Source organism: Pseudorasbora parva, chromosome 9 (genome assembly GCF_024679245.1).
Source record: "Pseudorasbora parva isolate DD20220531a chromosome 9, ASM2467924v1, whole genome shotgun sequence".
Classification (NCBI taxonomy): Eukaryota; Metazoa; Chordata; class Actinopteri; order Cypriniformes; family Gobionidae; genus Pseudorasbora; species Pseudorasbora parva.
This window is the reverse complement of record NC_090180.1, coordinates 12,253,549-12,279,205: the sequence shown is the minus strand read 5'-3', so window position 1 is coordinate 12,279,205 and position 25,657 is coordinate 12,253,549. Positions and strand designations below refer to the sequence as shown.

The following is a 25,657-nucleotide window of genomic DNA, read 5'->3' as shown; positions in this document are numbered from 1 at the left end:
CACCAAAACCACACACAAAGCAACTGACCACCATTTTGCCTCCAGCAGTCTTGTGAGCAAGTGCTGGGTATCTAAATGGCAACCAGCAGAAATCCCGTACGCCTATTATAACTTCATGTCCTCCAGACACAGAAACTGCAGTCACATCAACCCATTCAGTCCTATTAGATGAGCTCTTCCTCTCTCTGTCTCTCTTTCTCTGTTTTCTGTTTTTGCAACAGTCACGGCGTATCTGCTTTATGCTAATTCACTCTTAGATCATTCAAAGGATTCAAAGGAGAGTCCACAAAGCAATACATTTAACAATGGAAAAGAAATATAATGATAGGAGTTTTCTCAAAGAAGGATTTTTTGTTTTGTTTTTTAACAAAGAAACATTGAAAGAAAAAGAAAATGCCATTTGCTATGGGTGCCTGCAAAACAGGCAGGTTGAATACTTAATACAACACTAAATAACAGTTATTCAAACATGTTGGCGGAAAAGGAATCTTTCCTTTTTCTTTCTTTCTATTGAGATGGATTTTTTTTTTTTTTTTGCCCGTCCACTCCACGAGGAGTGCTGTTTTAATGAGAGGAGCTACACGCACTGCCAAATCTCATGTCCCGGGCAACCAGAAAGCCTCTGCTAATTAGATGCAGAGCTTTCCAAAACACAGGGCTTGTCAATTCTCCCATCTCCCCTCTGGATTGTAAATCAAGAGTGCAGTGGAGGAAGGAGCGCACATTATGTCAGTGTGGGCTGAGTGATTTAAATTATAGGAGAATTAGAATGGAAGCCCGGCCTCCTATGTTCTGTAGCATCACGCCGATTGCCAAGGGATTCGACGAGAGAAGCGTTAAGCTTTATCCTTGCCTTGTAGTGGCCGCTAATCACACTTTTAAGAGCTAAACAGACCTCACTTGACAGACGTAAGCTATGGGAAAGCATAGTTCGGCTGAAACGTTATTGTTGTCTGGATGTGAGAAACCTGTTGGGTTGGATGATCAGGGCCCGGTTTCCCGATAACGCTCACTCTTAGAAGAAGACTCGAAAAGATATATCTTACCAAAGTTGTTTATGTTCCTAAGTATGTTCCCCAAAGTGTCTCTTAGGAAGCTTCTTAACACGCTGCCTCTAAGAATGACTTAACAAAGGCACTGTCCCAAGTGAAGGTGCTGAATCGATTGCTCAGAGATCGATTTTCCACTTCACGTGAAGGTGCATTACGGCTTTAAGAAAGACAACACGTTTTATGCAAATGAAACATTCCTCAAATTATTACAGTAACATTTATTTCAACATAGTTTAAGTTATCCGTAAAATATAGAAAATTAAAGCTATAAAATTGTCAGTTCACATGATATGTTGTGAAGGGTAGACGGGAATCCCTTGCTAATCATCCACCCTCCTTATCCCGTTGTTCTTGTCATGGGTTTAAAGAATTCTAAAAATTATGTAATACACTTTTATATTAATGGTACACTCTAAAAAATTATGAGTTAATTTTAACACAATGTATTGTGTCAAACTACTTAACACATCATGTGTCATTTTAACACATTGTGTGTTATTTTGCATTGATTTTGAGTTCCAATAAATGAAATGGACAACACACTTGGGAGGCAATTTTTTTTTAATATAGCCATGTCAGGCAAAATGTCAAAAGGGCTTAAGTTTTGTCAAATAAAGACATTGACATGGACTAAATGTCTCCGTGGCTGGCGTCGTCTTTGATTTAATAGAAGGATACGTTGTATCACTGCCATAGTTGGTTGCTTACTGGACACCACCATGCTTACCCATTTATAGATCTTAGCCATTTAGAGCCAAATTGTTTGCCAGATGTTAATTATCTAAAGTGATTGCCAATTTAAACGCTTTAATGACATTACAAAATAGCTTAATTACCACCATATTAGTTCTGATACCAAATAAAGTCAACTTCATAAACCGGCCTGTATCCATTGCCATTTTATTATTAGTCATAAAATGTCCATACCATAAAATCATTGTTTTTATTTTGTACTGTACTGCGCTGATTTCTAAAGACTGCTGCACAGTGGCGGCGACTAGCGTCTTGAGCTTAAACAACGCTAAGAGAGCGCTACGAATGGTCCAGACCAACCTTACGAAAGTGTGACTTAAATAAGATATACTTAGTGTACGAACGTTTCGGGAATCATGCCATAGGGTTAAGAGAGAGGTTAAGGAATAGGTTAAGAACTAAGGCCCAGATCATTTCATTACCTGTGAAAGGTTTGACCTGCAGCCACATTGCTGAATGGACTCTAAATGATCCAAAATGTTCTGAAAAATCTGAACACAATTTACTCCATGCCTTCTGTTGTCTGATTGATACACTGTACAAAATTATTATTGGTTCAACTTAAAGTAAGTTACCTGGTTGCCTTAAAATTTTGAGTTTGTTGAAATCAAAAAGTTTAGATTTTGCAATGAAGGAAATTGGTTTAATAAATAGAAACAAAAATATTATGTTATCTGAAATGTATTCATTTTCTAAAGCCCTATTTGCACTGGATTAATATTACCTGGTGACCTCTAGAAATGTTTAATAATCGCAGAGGTTGTCTGTGATCTTAATTCTGTGGGAATCGACCATGTCTGTGATTTGTAAAGTAAAAATTCCCCTGCAAATGACCTACCATATTTCCCCCAAACACTGAAGTCCTGTGATAATATTAATCCCGTGCGAATTGTCATCTCTGTGATTTGGCAAGGATTTGGCGGGTCATACATAATTTTTGCAAGGTTTTTGTTTCCTGTGCGCATTTCTTCCCCATCTTTCACAAAGAATGGAGGCTGCATTCATAACACACACCGTTATAAATGCCCGTGTGGCAGTGCCAATTAAACTTTCACAGTAACACTTTATAATAAGGTTCATTAGTTAACATTAGTTAACTATATTAGTTAACATTAATTAATTATTACAATACTTATACAAATGTATTTATTGTTGTTAATGTTATTTTCAACATTTACTAATGCATTATTAAAATCCTGCTAACATTAGTTAATGCACTGTGAACGAACATGAACAAACCATAAACAGCTGGATTTTGATGAACTAATGTTAACAAAGACTAACTAACGCTGAACAGAGGTGTTGTTCATGTTAACTAATGCATTTACTAATGTTAACTAAGGCAACCTTATTGTAAAGTGTTACCACTTTCACTTTAGAATTAGCTCCAATTTGGGAGCGATTTGCTTGAATGGTGTGTTCAATATTATTCTTAATGAAAACTACAACAGCAAAACAGAACAATGACAAGTTCGCTCGGCGCTTTTACATTTAGCTTTGAAACCAAATCTTCCGCTCTCATACTGTCAGCTCCTCACTCTCGTGATAAATGAAATCTGATTCCTGCTGCTGGTCTGTTCTCAGTTCAGTTTTAATTGTACTGTTCTCTAAAAATGAACTAAATAATTTGTATAACTATAAAAAATCTAAACAACTTTGGGAAAATGATGTAACCGGTGTAACACCAACTATCGCAGCAAGCCTAGATAACATATAGCAGTAAGGAACATTCTTCTATGATAGCCTATATTATACAGCTATATCTATAACGACAAAACTTTTCAAGTCTTGTCATCATATCTGGGAGATCAGTCAGTAAATTTGAGTATAATCACAGGCTTTGCTTATCATGTGCGAATGCGCCACGTGAAATTCAGATGTGGGGGGTGGGGGGTTAATTTTTAAATGACACATGGTCCCAGATAATACTAATCCCATGAGAATAGGGCTTACGGTGAATTGACAAAAGATTAAAGAAATGTGATAAATGTGTTTTTTTTACAGTGTAGTTTATACTTTTTAGTAGTCGTCTTTTTAGTATCATTTTAAAAACGTTCCCCTTCAGGATGTGAGACGTAACTTTTGCTGTAAAAGCTATAAGGAAAATGTAAGAATAAGTAATATTTCAAGATAAACACTGAATTGAAGCGATTTGAGTTTACTTGATTTTTGAGAAATATTTATTTGCAGATCTCTCTATCATCATTATATTGCAATGCATTATATGTTTTGCCCCCTACAATTAAACTAAATAACTTTGATAATAAGCTAAGCATTTACATATCATCTAACTAAGACATGACAGCATTTATATGAGTTTCTGTATACAAGTAGTCTGCTATATTGTTATAATGATTTCCACTGATTTACATTACAAGTTATCAGAATGTGATCTTACTTTTTGGCCATATAAATATCAGAAACTGTATCAAAAGGCAAATTTTGTATGTTCCTCCTTGATTATGAGCTCCACATTCTCCATATCATAATTTCTGATCTATAAAAGCCGAACATTTATCAAATATGATACTCAACAAACAATACATGTGCAATCTTTATATATATATATATATATATATATATATATATATATATATATATATATATATATATTTTTTTTTTTTTATAAATGTTTAATAAACCAAAACGTACAGCTACTCCAGTGTAGCTTACAATCAGTCTAACTTCATTAAAGTTTGGCTTTTTAATGTCTAATAGAGCTTTTTCAATTTACGGTATCCTCTTATGTAATGGCACTAAATAATACGGATAAAATAACAAAACTTTAATCCCCCAAGCTCATGTTAATGTAAGGAGCTCAGGGCTGGTATCATGGTGGGCATTGATCTCTGCACTTTAATTGGCTTCAGGCAGTGAATTTGCTCTTGTTTGGCAGAGAAAGAAATACTGTATCAGCCAAGACCACACATTTTTTTGTGTCTCCTCTCATCAGGGTGCAAAGATAAATGGAAACATTTTGCCAGTGTCCTCACTCCATTTCTGAACAACAGCAAATAGTGCAAGTGTGTGGGATCTTCTTTACATGCTGTTTTATTAGGGAATACAGAATTCCTTAAAATTCAACATGCAACATCTCTAAAGATCCACCCGAAACTAGAACCCTTGCGGCCAGCATGATTTGGACCAGAAAAAAAGACAGAATTACCTCACATAAATCACACAAAACACACACACAAACACACACACACACACACACACACACACACACACACACACACACACACACACACACACACACACACACACACACACACACACACACACACACACGTTTGTTATTGTGAAATGTGGGGACATGTCATGGGTGTAATGGTTTTTATACCGAACAAACTGTATTTTCTATCCCCCTACATTGCCCCTGCCCCTAAACCTACCCATCACAGGAAATATTCTGCATTTTTACTTTCTAAAAAAACTCATCCTGTATGATTTCTAAGCATTTTGAAAAGTGGGGACATGGCCAATGTCCTCATATTTCACCCTCTCCTTGTAATACCTATGTCATACCCATGTCATTATACACATTTGTGTCCTCATATTTCACAAATACATGCCCACACACACACATGCAAACGCATGCACGCACAAATTCATAAATAATAAGTCTTTTCCAATTCACTTTCTCTCTCAGTGCTTAGATTATAAATTCAGCTAAATAAAGTGTTGTTTCATCTTACTTTGCAGTAAAAATATCTACATTAAAACAAGATAAATATACTTAAGCAAAACTGCTAGATCAAGAAATAAAAATGATTTAATGTCTAAAATGTAAATATAATATAATATAATATAATATAATATAATATAATATAATATAATATAATATAATATAATATAATATAATATAATATAAATTAGCAATGTCACACAAATAGCAGTGCTGTCTGTGGCTGTCATGTGCTGTGATCTGGCTGCAGGCACAAGGCAGAGTGTTCTAAGCTTCCGTTACTAATTCTAAAACTTCACTTTAGAACTTTAGAACAACGAAGGAATGCTGAGTCGCTCCATTGAAGCTTACGGTATTAGAGCAGAGTATTATGAGAGAGATTGACTAAGTGCATTAGCTGCATCTAGTTGATATCTTCAGGTCAATCTTATATTCATTCTCACTAAATCATGTATGTCCACTGAGGTATCTTTGTCCTTTTAAAGGTTAAAGGATTAGTTTACTTCAAAATAAAAAAATCATGATATTAGCTCACTCCCATCTCATCCAAGATGTTCAAAGAAGTCGTTCTTTCTTTAGTCAAAAAGAAATTAAAGGTGTCATGAACTGGCTTTTTTAATTTTTTACACTGTTGTTTGAGGTCAACTAATGCTGTTTTTGTGGTTTTTACATTCAAAAACATCATTAATAAGTAATAGGCTATGCTTTTGAGGCTCTAGCCCGAACGCTGGGTTTTGATGGGCGAGCCGCAATGGAGACTTGGAAGTAAATGCCCACGGCTAGAAGAAGATTTGCATATTTAATGAGCTTCAGCTCCGCTGTCATATCTATGCCCCTGTCAGTTCACATGAGGGAGGGATTGTTTTGAAAGCGGCAACCGGAATGATTCTCTCGATCACAAGGCTTGTAAACGTCTTTATCAAACAAACAATGATTTTACTCACATAAGTGTGTTTCACTATTCTTGTTGGATCCAATATAGAAGGCACAACATTGTGTCAGCAAATCCAGCATGACCTGAGACTAGTTTACAAACGATTCCGCAGTGAAATGAAGCGAACACACGCACGGTCTTCCCCACGTGAGCTGGAACTTCATTAAAAATAAGTGAAGTATCACACATTCCTAATATTATGATCCGAAGGAAGGTTATGCAGTGACTGTGCTCTTCCACACAATATCTTGCAATCTTCTTCGGCATGTTTATTGCTGCTGGCTAGCGTGATCTGAACAGCTCCATGAGTCGGTGGGCGGGGCTACTGAACTACACGTGCTTATTATTCTGTAGAGGCGTGTTTCGTCGCACGATGACGTCAAGATGCGTGCACAGTCATTTTTTGGGCCTGGTGTCTATAAAAGCTTTTCTTTGACTAACAAAGAAGTTTTCAGCTCTGAAACTTACAGGATATTCTTATATTACCATGAACTTTTATATCTTAAAAGCTCAAGAGAAACCCCTTAAAGTTTTTTTGAGAAAAACATTCCAGAATTTTTCTCCACAAAAATTGGGTTTCCTCCAACTTCAATGGCAACCAGCGGGTTGAGGGTCCAAATCAATGCCGTTTCAAAGGGCTTCAAATGCTCTGCGTGATCCCAGACAAGGAATAGGGTCTTATCTTTTTGTCAACAATACAAAAAAAGAAAAATCATTTGGATTTTTTTTGTATTTGCATTGACAAAAATATGATCTTCCAGTGTTTTTAAATAAAAGCAAATAAAAGTGTCTAAACACCCTCCTCCCACTCCTAGGACAGAGCTCTACAGACACTCTGTTGGCACCAGAGATATTTCGCCCCTCATGTTTTCAAAAACATGTCGTAGTCGAGGAATAGCACTTATCAGTTCACAGTGTTTTTCCCCCTCCATCACTTTTAACAGAAGCACAAAGCTGTTTATGGAGAGAGAAACATTTGCATATGTTTGTGTGATTTCGTTTTTATGCTGCGTGAATACGGTGTAGTGATGGAGAAAATATCTTTTCGTGCAACTATGAAATTTCAATGGAGGGCTGACTTTGGCTGCGACCAAGAGAGAGAGAGAGAGACAAACAATCACAATTCGAATAATTTAGTGATAATAAAAATAAATGTATGGTAATTCCAGTAGAAAAAAACACAACAGCTTTGATTATCTAACATTTCAACACCCTCACATTTTGTGCTCTCTGTGTGTAATGTAATTCACAACTAAAGCCCAAAATATCGACCACAGAAGTATTTGTTACATATGTGCAAAAGTAGATGGGTTTCACACCACATTTGACAGCACAGCATAGCCGAGGGCCACCATTGGTCAAACGGTCACAGGGTCACTAACTGGCCTGAGGAAGCCTGGGGCTTCTTTCACGCCAAACAGAGGAAAGTAAATTACTCTCACCCCCTTTTAGCATCCCCCTCATGGCTATGTCACTAACATCCACAACCTTAAACATCCTTCATGACTCAATAAAGCATTATCTCCACACCAGGTGGATTTTGCCTGTTTAATTGCAACACAAATCACTAAAGGTTAACCAGAAAAACACCACAGAGAGTTCTGTTTTGTACAACGAGCCTTAGGCGACCAGTCACAGAGACGCTCACCTTTCCGACGAGCTCCTCCACGCGGGGGACGGGTTTGCCCTTCTGGTGACGTATGGTGGGAGGAGACTGGCCATCCCAGTCGTGCAGCTCCTCTATGCTTTTTAGATACAGCAGCGCCTTCAGGCCTAAACAGTAGTCCTCAATCACTGTGAAGTCCTGGTTCTGCACAGCACTGCACACCTGTTAGATATGCACAGATAAACAGACCTCAGGGCCAAGACTTAGTGAAAGGACAGTGATTGCACTATCTATATCATCTTTTAGTGTGCGTGTCTTCTTAAAAGCAGAGTGTATTCAATGGCTCAATGCAACATGAATAAAGGGACTAAGTTTCATTTGATTTAAGTTCTTTACTGATAATCTTCCTCTCTGCTAAAGCTCTGAAATCTCATTCGCGTTCACGTAAAAAAAAAAAATGGCCAAATGAGCTACGCACAGCCAGAAACGGCTGGAACTCAATTTCATTCTACTGTTTAAGAATAATAGCACCTATTCAGTTCACTGTTTCTGAACACTGAATAGGCATTGAAAAGTTTGGGGTCAGTAAGAACTTTTTTTTAAAAGCATGTAATACTTTTATTCAGTGAGAACGCATTAAGAATCCAAAAAAGATTTTTTTTTAACTGTTCTTTTGAACTTTTCTATTTATCAAAGAATCCAGATTTTTTTAAAATCATGGTTTCCACAAAATTACTAAGCAGCACAACAGTTGTAATAATCAGAAATGTTTCTTAAAGGGAAAATTTGATATTTATCTGCTTACCCCCAGTGCATCCAACATGTGCGTGTCTTTGTTTTTTTTAGTAGAACACAAATTAAGATTTTATAACTCCAACTGTTGTCGTATAATGCATGTGAATGAGGTTTTTTTTTTATATGAGAGCCACTATGAGAAGTAAAAAACACATACATACGAATCCATATTAAACCGGCCCGTGATGATACATTGATGTCTTAAAACACAAAATGATCAGTTTCTGCAGAAACTTAACAGTATTTGTTATTTTTTTACCTCATAGCAGACAAATCTTATCTAGTGTTTCCATTCGTCATTACTTTTGTCGACGAAGGTCAAAACCCGACGCGATCATAGAAATGTGTACATAGATGCCTCATTCGACTGACTAATGAGGATAAGATTTGTCTGCTAAGAGAAATGTTTTTTTGCAGTTATTTTTTGCAGTTTAACTGATCGTCTGCAGTTATTTAGGGTCTCTAATGTTACACATTTTAAGAAATGACAGACTTCAATTAATGAATGTGAACAAAAACATTTAAATAATATTTAAAAATAAAAGCCATCAAAAAAACTTAAAAAGCAATGTAAAAACAGTAAAATAATAATAAATATACTTCATATCCTTGAATTTATTAAAAACAAAAACATTCAAGACAGATGTTCTTTCAAAAAATATAATTTGATTGTGCTAAAAAGACTGGATTACTAATTTTACATACTATTTAGGATGTATATTGTGCACATTGAAAATTGCATGCTTTTTCTTCCTCATTGCTAAATAAATAAACAAACAAACAAACAAACAAACAAACAAACAAACAAACAAACAAACAAACAAATAAATAAATAAATAAATAAATAAATAAATAAATAAATAAAAATTGTTATGTGGGTAACCATTACATGCATACAACATTAACTGAAGATCTTGGGTTTGACCCCAGGCACTACTTTGTGGGTTACACACCCAAGATTTTCACTTACTGTTATATTTGTATTTATGTAATTGTTATCCACATAACTAGGTATTTTTTGCAGTGAGGAAGAACAAGCCTTCATTTCAATGTGCGTACTAACCTACCCAAATAGTATGTTTTGTAAGTCTTGTGACAATGCATAGTCTACAGTATGCAAAACCATCCAATGTATATTTGTCATTCTGAGTATAGACATATGATATGACAACATGCATACTTTTTATACTTCTTCATTCTATATTAATTAAGAAAAAATAACATACTTATGTGTGTTTGCCAAATGGTAGACATTTAAACTTGGAAGTAAATGTAAAAGACTTTATAACAGTGTTAAATTAGATTTTCCGCATATATTTCCACCATGTATATTTCCTTGTCCTGTAGAGTAATGCAGGGAGTCTTGTGAGAGGTTGTTAAGCCAGCCTATCAGAATTTAGCAGTCTCATCTCTGACTGGCTGGAATTATGTCATATTGTAACGTTGAGTTGTGTTGAGCAAGCGAGCCATCGAGCAGTCAGAGCGGGTATCGGAGCGCAAGCAAACGAGACTGCACATGTGAAATATAACATCAGCGCACATTCAAATAAGCTTATTTTAAATGCAAAATTGATTTTCGTTCGCTCTAAATACTTTCTTATTTGTGAGACGAACATTTCTCTGCAAAACTCAGTTCACGGGTGTGCAAAATGCCCTTTTGCGCGCTCAAAATATGATCTTGTGCGCGCATAATTGTGTCACAATAGTAACCCCATAATTGGTCGGCTTAGCGTGTTCTTGTGTTTTGGGGGCGTGGCTTTGGTAAGAGCCCAGAAGGGAGAAGGTGGAGTGAATGGAAATAATGAGCTGTCTTTAAAACAGTCGTGAGAGGTCTACAGACACTCAAATTTTATACTTTCTTTTTTAGAGTACTTACATTTTAATTATGTATTGATGTATAAAGAAAGTTTAAACAAATTTGGAAATTTTTTTTTTTAACCAATTCTTACCTACCCTACCTTTATAAGCTTTAAAATTCTCAATGATTGGGTCATTATTGCAGTGATGTTTGATTAACTGGAGTGTCTAGCTTTCATTTCTTAAACAACCATGTATGGACATCATGGTCATATTCCAGACCTTAAATTCATTGAAAGTCTTCAGGATGTGTTGGAGGAGACTTGACAGAGTGCTCGACTCTTCAAAAATGAATGCTGTGATGTTATTTCCATCAAGAGGTGCATCCATTTTTTGGTCCAGATCTTGTATTTACAATGCAAGGATCAAGCACTCTGTGAGGTCTGGAATAAGAGATGCCAATTCATCTGTGAAAATTATTTTTCATGCTCCCTCCCAACTATACTTTCACAGTTTGAGCCTGATGAATCCTGACATTGTCATCCTGGAATATGGCCATGATGTGTCTTCCTACAAGGTTGTTTAAGAAATGAATGGCTACACACTCCATCAGTTAGGGTTGGAAGAACTGTTGCAAACACATAACATGCTAGAAACATAAAAATCACTGCAATAATGATCCAATCACTTACTCTTAAGCATTTGGCAATGTAAATCCATACAGCACTTTTTTTTTGGCCAGGCACATATTTCACAATGTTACTGTTGTTATTTCAGAATACCCTCAGCGAACATAGGAGACTTTTAAAAACATTAGAAATTCTAAGTGACCCCAAACTTTTGAACAGTAGTGTATATATATCTGTCTGACATCAGGAAGTTGTGAAAGAATGAGACATTCAATTTTGAAAGTTCACCGTACATTTTTTCTCCCAAAAGATCAAAGAAATTTTCACTCCTCATGATATGACCTCTTCAGTAATGAGATAGAGTTTGCCAGAGAGTCTCATTTTTAACAGACAGAGATATTCTAGATTCATCTTCTCAACCAGAGGGACGGTTTAACCCCTCACCTTAAATATCACCTAAACGTTTCACAACAGAAAAGTGCAACAAGTTTGCAGTGTTTTTCACTGATAAAATCCACTGCCATCAGACAAACCATGGCACTTATCCTTTTGGAGTGTTTTTTTTAACTCTCCATCTCCTGCTGTAAAAAAAAAAGAAGAAGTAAATTTTCCCACTCATCAGCCTTAATAAACTCACCCAGGTCACATCACTTAATTCTTCAAGGTTCATTTTTTTTTGGCCCATTACACACTAACTTGCTAAAAACAGTTTTAAACTCCTAATTACTGGACATCCTGAACATTGTTAATCAGTTCCTTCAGCAAGGATTTTTAAACATAATTTAAAGACAGCAATTGTTAGGCCTCTGGCAGAGCAAATTGATCCTGATTCTCCTTCAATCTTCTATTTCTAGGCAAAATAATTAAATAAATAGTATTATTACAGCTCAATAACTCTCAACATTCATAATCCTAATGAGACAATTCAGTCTGGGCTTACAGTATCCCTAAATTGCTTTTAACAGATCTGCAAGTAATAAGGTCTATCTGTCAATCCTAGATCTGTCAGATTTCAGTGCGTCTTTAAAAATATGGTTCATAAGATTGTGCTTGACTGATCAACCTATCAGTTTCATTCCCAGACTATCCTATTTAAGCAACAGGGAATACTATGTTGCACTGGGTATTTTGTAATACTAGTATTGTTTTACTATTCCAATATTTTGTGGTGTGCCCCATGGCTCCGTTCTAAGTCCTTTATTATTTAAACATTATACGCACTCATTAGCTGGCGTAATGAATCGTTATCCTTCAACAGTATGCTGTCACGGTTAACAGGAACAGGCAGTAGACTTAGACGATCCAAATAGAAACATAAATGTTAACGAAAACTCTCAGGAACATGGAAGAAAGACAGGGAAAGCACATTTAACCATCATGTACCGGACAAAAAATGAGGAACAGGGAAGAACTTAAATTGCGAACTGAAAAAAAGATAATTAACTGAACACAGCTGAAATGAAAACAATTAACGAGGGTAAATATGGTGACAAACAAGTGGTGGGAAACTAAGATAAAGCAACTCAACCATTGGGTTAAAACAACTCAATTGTTGGGTTGGTGCATTTTCAACCCAACTTGGGTTGTTTTTAACCCAGCATTTTTTAGAGTGCATAAAACAATTAGCACTCTGCTGGACAGCATACAGAAAGATATTTTAAAAGTTACAAGTCAAGATAGGCACTTTCTGAATCTAAAGACTGTAATAATTATTAAAAGTAAATATCGTTTTTACTGTGCCATATCTACTCTGTCTCTGAAGTTCAAAAAATTAGCAATCGTGACAGCAAGTTTGTAAAACAGTGTATTATCACTTTCATAACATCTCTTAAGTTATGTGAATTCTTTCCCCTATTGACAGTGTGAATTTAATTCACACTTTGTCACATCAAGACTTGACTATTGCAGCACTGTTTTGGCTGGCCCGTCTAAAAGCTCCACCAAACACTTACAAAGAGTTCAGAAAGCAGCTGTACGAATGCTGACTCTTAACTAGACCGAGGAATCCCATCACTCCAGGGATTAAATTGCTTTACTGTTACTTGTGTTGATTTTAATATCCCCTTCATTTTGAAATGTCTGAAAACATACTCTCCTCTCCTCTCCTCTCCTTTCTTTTCTTTTATATCTATCTGCCCATATATTCTCTGTTTCATTTCATAGATATGTATGTGAATGTGTTTATGTACACTACACTATACAAAAGTTTGATTAAAGATACAGTGAAAGCAGTAATACTATGAAATAGAATTACAGTGTAAACCGATTATTTCCTATGTTAATATATTGTACAATATAATTTATTCATGTAACACAAAGCAACATTTTCAGCATCATTACTCCAGTCTTCACTGTCACATGATCCTTCAGAAATAATTTTAAATGCTGCTAAAGAAACACTTCTTCTTATTATTAGTGTTGTATATTTTTTGTGGAAACTGTGATGCAGTTTTTTAGTAGTCTTTGATGTATAGAAAGTTCAAAAGAACATAATTTATTTGAAATATAAATCAATGATAATATCTTTACTGACAATTTACTGATAATGTAATGCTTCATTGCTTAACAAAAGTATTAATTTCTTTCATATTTTTTTTTTACCCTAACCTTTGACCGCTTATGTACATCACGACAACCTTGCCATTCAGACAAAAATTGAACAAATTGCACTTAACAGGGCTTTTAAAGACACTAATATGTTGTTTTAGGCCATGTGCTTTTTGATTTTCTCATTTGTATTGATTTACTTTTTTATTTTGAATGATAAAAAAACAGTAAAGTGGCTTTGAGATAAATTAGATGAAAAATTGCTTTCAGACCAATGTTCAACTCTGTATTCAATTGTTAATAGGCAGATAAATCCTAGAATTCGTCTTTCTGGCGTCACAATGGAAGGCATGCTAAAGTGCTCCTCAAATTGCCAGATTAAACATATTTCTGTACATTACTTCTAAGTCTGGATTTTTGCTGCATCTTTAGTAGGTTGAATATACATTAGTATATTGACAAAGTACAAAACAAATGGAATCGCAGCAATGCGTATCAGATCTTATATAGAATATCCTCAGCTATATAATATATGTTTATGTTTACTTTATAGTAATATATTTATGGATTAACTAAAACTATTCTCTCAATATTTGCTGTACATTGCACACATAAAACAAAATGATGGTGACACTCAAAACCACAGCTTTATGGGAAGACCAAATACACTAATAAGGCATAACATTATGACCTAATATTGTGTTGGTTTCCCTAGAGTCTAATAGACCCCTGAAGCGTTGTTGTGGTATCTTGCACCAATATGTTAGCAGCATATCCTTTAAGTCCTATAAGTTGCGATGTGGTGCCTCCATGGATCGGCCTTGTTTGTTCAGCACATCCCACAGATATTTGATTAATTTGAGATCTGAGGAATTTGGAAGCCAAGACAAAACCTCAAACTTGTGCTCCTCAAACCATTCCGGATCCATTTTTGCTTATTGGCAGGGCAGATTATCCTGCTAAAAGAGGCCACAACCACCAGGGAATACTGTTTCCATTAAAGAGTTTACATGGTCTGCAACAATACTTAAGTAGGTGGTACGTGTCAAAATAACATCCACATGTATGGCAGGACCCAAGGTTTCCCATCAGAACATTGCCCAAAGTATCGGACTGCCTCCACTGGCTTGCTTTCTTCCCATACTGCATCTTGGTGCCATGTGTTCCCTAGGTAACTGACGATCTGTTTGATCCGACCACATGGGCAAGCATTCGCACCCCACGTGCATCAATGAGCCTTGGCCGCCCATGACCCTGTCTCTGGTTCACTTTTGATAGACACTGACCACTGCAGACCGGGAAAACCCCCCAAGAGCTGCAGTTTTGGAGATGCTCTGACCCAGTCGTCTAACCATCACAATTTGGCCCATGTCAAACTCGCTCAAATCCTTACACTTGCCCATTTTTCCTGCTTTTAACACATCAACTTTGAGGACAAAATGTTAACTTGCTGCCTAATATATCCCACCCACTAACAGGGGCCGTGATGAAGAGATAATCAGTGTTGTTCAATTCACCTGTCAGTTCAATTCAAGTGTCACCTGTCAAATACTGTCATAATGTTATGCCTGATCTGTGTATAACTCAAACAGAACACCAAACCTGACAACACCAGTGCAAATGATGTTAAAACGAAAAATGAAGTAGTAACTTGCATAAATTATTCATGCCAGTGCCTACATTCGAACATGACGTGTATATGATGTATATCTTTGGAAGGGGGGGTTATTAATTTTAATTATTATTAAAACGTCAAATGTCAAAATGCAGAATGACAATGAGAAAAAGTTTGATATTTATGAGTATCATGAAGGAATATACACTCACCTAAATGGTTATTAGGAACACCATATTAATACTGTGTTTGACCCCCTTTCGATTTCAGAACTGTCTTAATTCTATGTGGCATTGATTCAACAAGGGGCTGAAAGCATTCTTTAGAAATGTTGGCCCATATTGATAGGATAGCATCTTGCACTTGATGGAGATTTGTGGAATGCACATCCAGGGCACGAAGCTCCAGTTCCACCACACCCAAAGATGCTCTATTGGGTTGAGATCTGGTGACTGTGGGAGCCATTTTAGTACAGTGAACTAATTGTCATGTTGAAGAAACCAACTTGAAATTATTTGAGCTTTGTGACATGGCGCATTATCCTGCTGGAAGTAGCTATCCGAGGATGGGTACATAGTGGTCATAAAGGGATGGACATGGTCAGAAACAATGCCAATTTGCACTATAGGGGCCTAAAGTGTGCCAAGAAAATATCCCCACACCATTACACCACCACCACCAGCCTGCACAGTGGTAACAAATCATGATGAATCCATGTTCTCATTCTGTTTATGTAAAATTCTGACTCTAACATCTGAATGTCTCAACAGAAATCAAGACTCATCAGACCAAGCAAAAATTTCCAGTCTTCAACTGTCTAATTTTGGTGAGCTCGTGCAAATTGTAGCCTCTTTTTCCTATTTGTAGTGGAGATGAGTGGTATCCGGTGGGGTCTTTTGCTGTTGTAGCCCATCCGCCTCAAGGTTATGCGTGTTGTGGCTTCACAAATGCTTTGATGCATTGTAACGAGTGGTTATTTCAGTCAAAGTTGCTCTTCTATTAGCTTGAATAAGTCGGCCCATTCTCCTCTGACCTCTAGCATCAACAAGGCATTTTCGCCCAGAGGACTGCCTCTGATGTTAGGACTGCATACTGGATGTTTTTCCCTTTTCACATCATTCTTTGTAAACCCTAGAAATGGTTGTGTGTGAAAATGGCAGTAACTGAGCAGATTGTGAAATACTCAGACCAGCCTGTCTGGCACCAACAACCATGCCACGCTCAAAATTGCTTAAATCACCTTTCGTTCCCATTCTGACATTAAGTTTGGAGTTTAGGAGATTGTCTTGACCAGGACCACACCCCTAAATGCATTGAAGCAACTGCCATGTGATTGGTTGATTAGATAATTGCATTAATGAGAAATTGAACAGGTGTTCCTAATAATCCTTTAGGTGAGTGTATGTGAAGCCCTTTATAAACACAGTTTGTAGAAGTGCTACATAAAAAAAAAACAAGTTTCTTATTTGCCTACTATCCCGTGTGTTGTTGTGCATCTTCTTGAGTCTAAGAGAATTTAACATTGTTCGCCAGGGCAGCTCATTGAATTAATCTAATCCGTGCAGGAAATGGAGCTACGATGTGTTCCTGTAACCCGCTGGTGACACTGATTCAACTGTAGTTTAGTGAGGAGTTGGCTAGTTTACAATTTCTCCTTTTACTACGAGCCAGCACTCTACTATTACATGTGGGTGTGATTAAAATGTTTTAATTCCAGTCTTTTCCCCCCAGAACTCCCAGGCACTTGTGAAACGTTATTTCTGCACATAATGAGTGTTTTGATTTATTTATTTAAAAAGAGATTTCGGAGGCTGTGGCATCATGTTGAGATAATGGGTTTATTTGCACTAACAACTTGTTCAGAGCCATGTTGTAAATTGCAATTTGCTTTGAGATTGTTGTTGCTCCTCGGCTGTAGCAGCTCTGTGTGAGCGTAGCCATTTGTAGACTCCTTATTAAGGATTGATTAGAACGACTACTTAATGCACATGTTTAAACTCAGGCGTTAAGCATGCATATCACATAAAACAAAAATTATATGTTTTTACCCAAGACACAGTTATAAAGCTGATAGCCTAGTGGCTTAAAGGGGTCATATAATGGTACATGCACTTTTACAAGCTGATTGAATGGAAATGTGTGTTGGCAGTGCCTGTACACTACTATACTATAATGATAAAAATCCATAAAGTGTTTTTTTTTTTAATCTCCTTATTTGTTTTCCCGTCTCAAATCGAGCCGTTCGGCCATGTGACGTCACACAGCCCGACACCCCTCCCACGACTGTTGATTGACAAGCAGTTTCATCTCAGACCCGCCCTGAGCAAGCTCTGTCACAGTCTGCCATTGTGAATAGGCTGGAGCAGAGTGGCGTTTAAGCGATTGTAGTGTTCTGATCTTGGGTGTAATAATGAACACAGCAGTCATTCTGATGTTCCTAAATCCAAACCGCTCAAGACGCAGTGGCTGAGTTTTGTTTTCGTCAATGTTTTTATGTCTGAGCGAACCGTGAAGCATTTCTCACCAGTGAGTAGTTTGAAACGCGTACACGTTTCACGATGAATGCGGCTAAAGGGGGTACGTTGCATTACGGCATGCTTTCTATGTATGACGTTCTCAATATAATTCATAATCACACGTTTATAATGAACAACGCGTTATGGTTGTGTTATTACAAACTGTGTACGCCGGTTTTAAAGTTAACGTGGACGTGGTAACTAACATAAGCTTAATTATGTAGATGGTTTATAAATTACTGTCAAAAAATAAATAAATCGTGTTGTAACAGTTATTACACTGCATTGATAACGTTAAGCATCACTGACAAGCCGACATTTACAGAAAAAACGTTTTTATTGGCATTAGCTGTAACATCAATCCGTCAATGAACTAATGTAAACATCAGTAAACACATAGCATTCATTGCTAACGTTACCCTGCCTGTTCATAAAGACAGATCAGTTTAGCCTTAATTGTCGCATTTCGTTGAAGCTGTTGTCTTGTCCCGTTGTCAGACACCGGTTCATATTGCTAAAGTTGCACAGATCTCCTCAGAGACTCGCGTGGCCATTCTTTCGGCTCTACTGTTGTCAACGGCGACACTCCGTGTGTGTGTGTGTGTGTGTGTGTGTGTGTGTGTGTGTGTGTGTGTGTGTGTGTGTGTGTGAGAGAGAGAGAGAGAGAGTGAAAGCGCCCCACAGAAAAGAGGGGCGGGGTGAGCAAAGCTCATTAGCATTTAAAGCCGTATGCACGAGAACGGCTTGCTGAAACAGAGCTGTTTTTGACCAGGTAAAATTAGTGTTTTCTTCCAATACTAATTAGAATTTTGTATTAATGTACATTACAACGTTTTCATTTAGACACTAAATAATCATATTAACTTGTACAAAAATGCCATTATATGACCCCTTTAAAGGTTGTAGGCTCTATTCTTATAACCACTGATGGAGTAGATGATAGTTGATGATGAATGTAAGTGGTTACCTGCAGGACAGACGCTCCAGCATGAAGGAACTGTAATCCAGACTCTGCTGAGTCAATGCCACCGGTAGCCAAGATTGGGAAGCCAGGAAGTGCTCTTGCTATAGCTGACACAGCACGCAGTGCTATGGGGCGAATTGCATTGCCTATCCAAATACAAGACGGAAATTTTTTTTTAATTGAAAAACAATAATTATATAAAATCATTTCATATAGATTACACATTCAACATCAGAGCATGCCTGCCTGCTTTCACTATATTCAAAAGTTTAGGGTCACTGAGATTTTTTATTTGTTTTGGAAAGAAATCCACAGTTTTATTCAGTAAGGACACATTACATTGGAGAAAACAGTTATTTTAAATTGTAATAACATTTCACAACAAAATTACTGTTTAATTGTATTTTTGAATTATTTAAAAAAAATGCAGGTTAGCTAAGTCTTAGAGTACAGTATTGAAAGTACAAAAGTGATTATTTCATAGCCTTTGGATTCATGCAAATAAGCTCTAACCAAAAATGTGTATCATTTTTAAACTTTTGGTTCATCAAGATTTTAAATCGTTATTTCAAAACCTCTGGTGCTCTTCAGTCACTTTTTGACCGAAACAACATTTTCTGTTTTGAATGTTTAAAATCACAATTTCATTGGAATGGTATAAAACTTTGTGACTTTTATGACATTTGGAAAGTGAACACAAAAAAAATTAAGGGGATGATTTGAACTGGTCGTAAAAAAAAATACACTTGTGGTTTTCGGTCAGAAATGGCAGACCATAGGAAAGTAATGGGATTTTGACAAAAACACACAAAAATTCTGAGAATTAATTAAAATATATATTTTATTTATTATTATTTTCTGTGGGAACAAATTATTAATAACTGCATAAATATTAATTATTACCACAAAACCCTCTCAAAATGCAAAATGCAAACAAAAATGAATTAATTTTACTTAAAAAATAAGGTCATGTTACACACGACAACCATGTACTAAAAATAACTATTGTCAAAATGATCAATCACACTGATCCGCAAAAAACAACTAAAAACAGTATTATGTATGCTAGGCCAGTAGATGGCAATATCACTTTGTAAAGAAACACGACACATCTATAGATAAAAAATAGTTTTCATAAATTCACGTTTTTGTACTTTACATACTTTAAGACGTATCGTAAACTTTGAAACACGTTTTCAAAAGTTAGCATTTTCAGGCCCCCAAAACACTCTAGTCATATAAATGAATGGCCAAAAAACATGAAACGTTTGTGTCCTGAAAATGGTGTCCTGTAAATGGTCCCCTAACACGTTTACTACTTTTATGTACCCTGTTACCATGTAACTTTTCGGTCTGCTAGAGGTTCACTAGTCAAAACAAAAGGTGTAGTTTGATGACGCCGAGTTTGAGTGCAGAATCTTGGGACATGTGGTCTTTACCTCAGAGCCAGTGGAAAAAAAAAAGAATCAGGATAGGACTCGGGCAGAAATCAAGTTCATGTATGGGATAATTAACTTGTAGTATACAGGACTTTTATTATGTAACAGTCACCGGCGCCATTTTCGCTTTTCCCATCATGAGTATGAGGTAACGCAGCTCTGTTTAGCATATTAGATACATTTGAGTATGTTGAAAATGATGTTATGACATTACTCTGTGCGTTCGCTCAACGGCTGCTATGACACGTTGTGCACACTGAGTAAAGCGTTTCTGCAAAATAAAACAGGAAAACGAGGGTAACGTGTAAATTGCGTAACAGATATGATGCAGTTGACAGGTAACTTGTTGTGAGTATAAACACAACAAGGCTGTAAAAGTGGATTAGTGATTACAACTGATTACAGGTTAAATCTATCTCATTGGCCCTTAGGGGTTTCGTAGATTAGAGAGTAGATGAGTTCACCTGTTCAGCATGATGACATTTAATGTCCCTGACAACCTCTGTAGCTCTCATTTAGGAACCACCCTTTTCAAAAAACACATATCTGTACAAATGGCGGAAAAAATACTGCACGAAAAGCCTGACATGTGCTGACATGCATTGACTGCATTTTTCTTCATTAGAATGTTGATACCAAGTGTGAATTCATAATGTTTCTACTTCGTGTAACATGAAAGTTCATACTGGAGTAAAGCTATTCTCATGTGATCAATGCAGGAAAACATTTCTGAGGGCGTGGTGAGCTCGTGCCAGCGGAGCCGTTGGAAGAGCCAACATACATCATGATGGCAAACAACGTCCGATAGGAAAATTCAACTGCAGGAGCCACCGATCAAGTAGCACTCAGATTTTTTACACCATTGAAGAATTAAAACACTTTATACCCAAATGTTAAAACATTTACTCGAATCAATGAACAGCACTAAAAAAGCCCCAGTCTTGCAGATCATTAACTAAAAAAAAAAGGTGTTTTAGGGTTTAGTTACCCCTTAAAAAATCAATCATGGGATTACTGGTGTATTTGTGGGATTACTGATGTATTTTATTGCATAGAATTTAAAAGAATTTTGAGCTTGTTTTAACCACAGACTTTATTTCAGGCACTTAACCAAAAACCCATTTGGAATTGGAAGTTTCTAGGTTAAGAGTCATTCCTGCAGCACTCATTGTGAGTCAAGTCTCCTGAGTTTGTGTGGCAGAGTTGCTGCCTATGTAGAACATTTCATACCAGTCACTTGCGAGGTTTCATATCGATTAGGATAGCGAGGTTTTTTGCGAGGTTTTGGTTTAGAGCGACTGTGTCTACGGGTGTTTGAGTTCACCTATTCAGCAGCACAACCCTCCCCTCCCCTCCCCGCGCCTTTCTGTCTTCATCTCTCAGGATGGCAGGATTCCCTAATGAAAGCCGAGCAGCTTTCTGATCAGCCAGACAGATGGAAGTGTTTATCACATTACATTTAACCTCATTTTCCCAGCAGGTTCCCATTCATTGATCACAGCCGTACGTTTGTCCACATTCATTTCGTCGGCATGGCTCAGAACTCCACTTCCACTGTTTGATGGCTTGCGACAGCTTTCTTTTTTAGCCCCACTCCGGCGTGCTAAACGATCCTCATCACCCACACTATTCCCAAATTGGGTAGATAAATTCAATCACGGCCCATATTTTTTTGCATCCCCATGCCGCTGGTTAATTATGTACATATGGGCACTTCCCTAAGCCTCTGGCATTTCCTGCCGCCCTCACTTTTTTCAGCTCTTCCACCTGTTGGCTGAATGGATGGCATGTCAGGTAGAATTTTGTCATATCTTCTCTGCTCTGACAACCTAATATCATAAGAAGACATTACTCTGCTTGCAACATAAGCCATTTGGGTGTGATTTAGAGATGGGGGTTCGGCTCTCTGCAGCTTAAGTCAAGAGACCGGAGCTCTGAACACATCATTCTGTGATGTCAGTGCGAGTCAAATATGTATCAAGGTAATAATGTCCTAGTAAGACATCTGGTTCCATACGCTACAGCTCATCCGCAGACGGGCTATTGTACTGTGAGTGATGTCACACTCACATTAAAATGGACACGACTTGTGCAACAGAGGTTGAGAGCCATCAAAGCACTTGTCATCCAATGGCAGCCGACACCGATAATGTTGTCAGGCAGCACACTTCCACTCAAGAAAAGCTTCAGTCCTGTGATATTGTTGTGATGTTATTGAGGCACTGGCTCTGTCCTTCCCTGCGCTTTGTTCTTGTTTTTCACGCCAGCCTCGCTGACAGCTCCTGTTGCTCTGACAACCCCAACATGTCCTTGTCAAACAGGGTCGCTTACGCCTGTTTGTCACCAGCACATGTGGCGAAGTTCTCAGCACAATTTCATTTAAACCTTTAAGTACATATTTCATTTATTTATACTCCTAAATTCAATTTTTGTCTTACTGAACTAACAAGTCAAATCACATTTTCCTATGAGTTTTACTTAAAAATTAGCTAGTTAGAATATGAGTCTGAAACTGTTCCATTGGGATGTGTTTATTGGGGCGTATTTCAACCGAACCAGGAAAGACCTCAACTGGATAGAACTACAACCAATCAGAGCAACGGAGTAAGTGACGTATGTTGAGCGACGCATAGAAGTGGGAAGTTCGGATCATTTTACGGACTCGTATCTTTGCGTGTTAAATTCCCCGACACATCTAGTACTTATGCAAACGTTGATCCCATTTGGAAAAATAAATAAATTACAAGCTAATGCAGCCAAGACCAAACTTTAAGAGATGATTCATTAATTGCTCAGCTGGGTCTTCAGGCTATGCAGTCTGTTAGTTAACTTCACTTCTGAATCCGAATCGTTCTTTCTTTTGTCAACTCACGTTTAATCACGTCTTTTCCCTGAAAAGATTAGTAACGTTACACCTCTCCTGCTTCAGGTTAGAGTCGTTCGTTCCGTCATCAGTGTCTGATCTGGGCCGTGGCTGCCCTGTAAGCAATGTGTGCAATCCCGAAAACAGAATTGATTAGTTCACCTCTCGAGTCTTCGGGAGTCATTTGTTCTCACAGCCCCATAGACTGAGTGCAGAAGATCCTGTACAGAACCGATGGCCTGCAGCGCATGCACAGTCAACACAAAATTAACAAACTCATAGTTCCCGAATCCCGAGTCATATTTTAAGGAACGACATTCATGAACGATGCATCACTAATGTCAAAACAACTCAACTGCAGGCACACTGGAAGAAGAAGATGAAGATGATTGTAAACGGTGTTGTTAAAAACTATTTATAAGGGATACACGGAGTATTTACTAACCCAATCATCTTTTTTGAATGAAATAGTATAGGTGAATGCATATATCTCAGTTTATGATTAGAACAAATTGAACCTAAGCGCTCTTTTGTGACGGTAATGATTACGTTACGTTATCTGTCAATCCTCGTTTAAATCCTGCCCTGACAATCTGATTGGTCTGAATAGTTTCTGTTCGGGCATAATTACTCCACAACGGATCAAGTCCAGACCGAATTGCCCAACCTCATATTTTGTGGGAGGGGTTAAATTCAGCTGGCATCCAGGCTACTTAAAGCTACACTGTGTGATATTTTCCCCCATCTAGCGGTGTAAAGGTATATGACAATCCAGTGAACATTAGTTTCTGTTCCTCTCAACTACGACTTCGTTTTAACTCCTACGGTGGCCGATTTAGTCCAAGATTAACATGGCTTCCAGTTCGACCTCGTTCATGACTGCCATCGAGTGTTAAAACGCGAAAAGCGAAGCTTGAATTTACGGGTATGTCCCTCTTTGGCTAATGTACTTTCAAGATGGAGGGGCAACATGGCGACCGGCATTCGAACCCCTCACCCGTATGTATTTTCAATGGCATATTATAAACTTTATTACTTGAAAAAAGTAAATATGCATTAATGAGCACATATATTTTTGAAAGAACTAAGTGTTTTTAGCTAAGAATAAACTAAAAAAGTTACACAGTGTAGCTTTAAAACTGTAAATGAAATGCATGCGATTAGAATTGTTAACCATGTTCGTAACCATGTTGAAGACAAACTTGACTTGAAAATGTGCTCAGTTTATAAACTATATTCAAGGGTCACACTATACAAACAAATACCATAGTGACCTTAAAAGGAAAGAGTATAAAGTTTTCTGTTATTTAAACTTTCAGTGAAATGACCGATTTTTCTCTGGTGAGAATGATGGAATTCTCCATTTTTTTCATAAATAAAGTACAGAATAGGGCCTGAAACTCTTTAAAGGATTAGTTCACTTCAAAAAGAAAATGTCTTGATATTTTACTCACCCCCATCTCATCCAAGATGTCTGTCTTTCTTCAGTCGAAAAGAAATCAAGTTTTTTAAGGAAAGCATTCCAGGATTTTTCACCTCACTATAGAGTTCCTTGGCAACCAAAATGCTGAAGGACCAAATTAATGCAGTTTCAAAGAGCTTTGAACGGCTTCAGAGGCTCTGCGCGATCCCAGGCGGGGAATAAGGTCTTACCTAGCATCGGTCATAAAATAAAAAAAATTAAAAAAGATATACTTTTTAACCTATATTGCTCATCTTGTGCTGCTCATATCAGGGATTGCGCATTCACATCGGAAAAGGTCACAAGCGAACGTGCGAGGACAAATACAAATGCCCTTTACCAAAAAACACTTTACCAAAAAAACACTGTTGTTTTACCTTTTTTTTTTGTTTTGCTAAAGGACGTTCATATTAGTCTTCACATGTGCGCTTTATAAACACCGGGGCGGTACTTCTACCTACTTCTAGTGTGACCTTTTCAATGCAATATGCAATCACTGGCATGCTGCAGAGCAGTGCAAGATGAGGAATTTATTTTATTAATTGACCAATCGTTTTGCCAGATAAGACCCTATTCCTCGGCTGGGATCATGCAGAGCCTCTGAAGCCCTTCGAAACTGCATTAATTTGGACCTTCAACATTTTGGTTGCCATTGAAGCATTATGTGGGGAAAAATCCTGGAATGTTTTCCTCAAAAACCGGAATTTCTTTTCGACTGAAAAAAGACATCTTGGATGAGATGGGGCTGAGTAAAATATCGGGAAATGTTTATTTTGATGTGAACTAATCGTTTAAGTGCACTTTTGCTCTTTTCAACAAACCTCTTTTTGCAAACCTGTTACCAACATTTAAGTCTAAATATAAACCCTGCTTTGTGTGGTTTGGTAAGTGTACAACCGCAATTTGCAATAATAATAATTAAAATAAAAAAAAAAACTGTTAAAATGTATAAAAAATGTATAAAACCTTTAAACATGGGTAAATGTGCAGACAAATT

The 25,657-nt window shown here is 37.2% G+C and overlaps 1 protein-coding gene across 1 annotated transcript in view; it reads right to left on the bottom strand.

Annotated features, from left to right (window-relative positions):
- Positions 1 to 25,657, bottom strand: part of dpydb (dihydropyrimidine dehydrogenase b) — a 162,353-nt gene that overhangs the window by 10,485 nt on the left and 126,211 nt on the right. Inside the window, exons 19-20 of the mRNA XM_067453948.1 lie at positions 18,900 to 19,042; positions 8,076 to 8,255 (exon numbers count right to left, since the gene is read on the bottom strand). Of these exons, the coding sequence (XP_067310049.1) occupies positions 8,076 to 8,255; positions 18,900 to 19,042 (323 nt within the window). The remainder of the gene's footprint in view (positions 1 to 8,075; positions 8,256 to 18,899; positions 19,043 to 25,657) is intronic.